Consider the following 1,567-nt stretch of genomic DNA (forward strand, 5'->3'; position numbering starts at 1 on the left):
CAGGCTACACTCAGGAATTACCCCTGGCTTTGCACTCAGAGGTCACTCCTGTTAGCCTGAGGAACATCGTGGGATGCCAGGGATTGAACCTGGGTCAGCCCCATGCAAGGCAAGAGACTTATTGGCAATACCAATAAGTATCTCTCTGGCTCCATTTGAGTGTTCAGATAGAAATATTTGTGGACAACAGGATACAATGTATGAAGTGCTTTATGTTAAAGCAATGTATATCTAGTCATTGAAACATTTAATATATATTTTCACGATGGACCTCTCATCCCATTACTTTCTTGAAAAAAACTTCATCTTACTGAACATGTCTTTGAAGGCTGTTTTCACTTGCTTGTTTCTTAGAGTGTAGATGAAGGGATTCAATAAAGGAGCAACCGAGGTATTTAAAACAGCTACTCCCTTATTAAAAGTTGCTGCATCCTTAACAGAGGGATTTATATACATGAAAATACAACTTCCGTAAGAAAGTGAGACCACAACCATGTGAGAAGAACATGTGGAAAATGCCTTTTTCCTTTGTTGTGCAGAGGGGATTCTCAGAATTGTCCTGATAATGTATGTGTAGGAAAGAATCACTAATACCAAGGTGAAGATGAGGGTGATCACAGCCACAACAAATTCTATCACTTCTATTAAATGTGTGTCTGCACAGGCCAAATGCAACAAGATAGTGTAGTCACAACAATAATGATTAATGATGTTGGATGCACAGAAAGGTAACTGCAGAGTCATTATGTGTGGAACAATGACGACTAAAAACCCAGAGAACCAGGAGCATAAGACAAGTTGAAGGCAGAGTTGTTTGCTCATTATTGTAGTGTAATGGAGGGGTTTACAAATTGCGACATAGCGGTCATAAGACATGGCAGCTAAAAGGTAAAATTCAGTCGCTCCGAGAAGGATAGCAAAGAAATACTGAGTGAAACAACCAGCAAAAGAGATAGTTCTGTTCCCAGTTCCAATATTAACTAGCATTTTGGGAACAAAGACGGAGGTAAATGATATTTCCAAAACAGAAAAATTCCGAAGGAAGAAATACATTGGCGTCTGGAGACGATAATCCAGCAGAGTCAAAACGATGATGGTCAAATTTCCCATGATACTCAAGATATAAGTTAGCAGCAGAAAAAGGAAAATCACCGGTTGGAGCCTGACATCATTTGTCAAACCCAGAAGAATGAACTCTATCACTGATGTCTGGTTTCCCATTGTTAACTTTAGACAAATTAAAATAGAGAATAATCATTATGACATGGATTTGGAGCAAAGTAAAAGGTTTCAAAATTTTATTAATATTAAATTCACAGTTAATAATTGCAAGTCAAATTTTCACTCTTAATGATCACTACACTTGAATTTTTAAATAGCACATCTTTAGTAAGACAATGTACCTTCTCTTTTACTTCGTAAAATAAAGTACTGTTCATTAGAGACACTTATGTTTTCTCAATTACATTAATATTAGGCTCTTATATCCCTTTTAATCATCTAATTAAATTTTCTTAAGTATCAGATAATAGTGACAGGTGCGCAAGAAAAAAATTCTAAAAAGTTG

At 36.4% G+C, this 1,567-nt stretch overlaps 1 protein-coding gene across 1 annotated transcript; it reads right to left on the reverse strand.

Moving 5' to 3' along the window:
* Positions 1-282: 282 nt before the first annotated feature.
* LOC101550471 (olfactory receptor 6C4-like) lies at positions 283-1,221 on the reverse strand. The gene has a single exon (XM_004601854.2). It carries the CDS (start codon positions 1,219-1,221, stop codon positions 283-285), a length of 939 nt encoding a protein of 312 aa, XP_004601911.1.
* Between the last annotated feature and the right edge of the window lie 346 nt (positions 1,222-1,567).

This window comes from Sorex araneus, chromosome 2 (assembly GCF_027595985.1).
Source record: "Sorex araneus isolate mSorAra2 chromosome 2, mSorAra2.pri, whole genome shotgun sequence".
Classification (NCBI taxonomy): domain Eukaryota; kingdom Metazoa; phylum Chordata; class Mammalia; order Eulipotyphla; family Soricidae; genus Sorex; species Sorex araneus.

Excerpts from the sequence above, each read along its gene's own strand:
- LOC101550471 (XM_004601854.2), bottom strand. The coding sequence starts at position 1,221 with ATGGGAAACCAGACATCAGTGATAGAGTTCATTCTTCTGGGTTTGACA.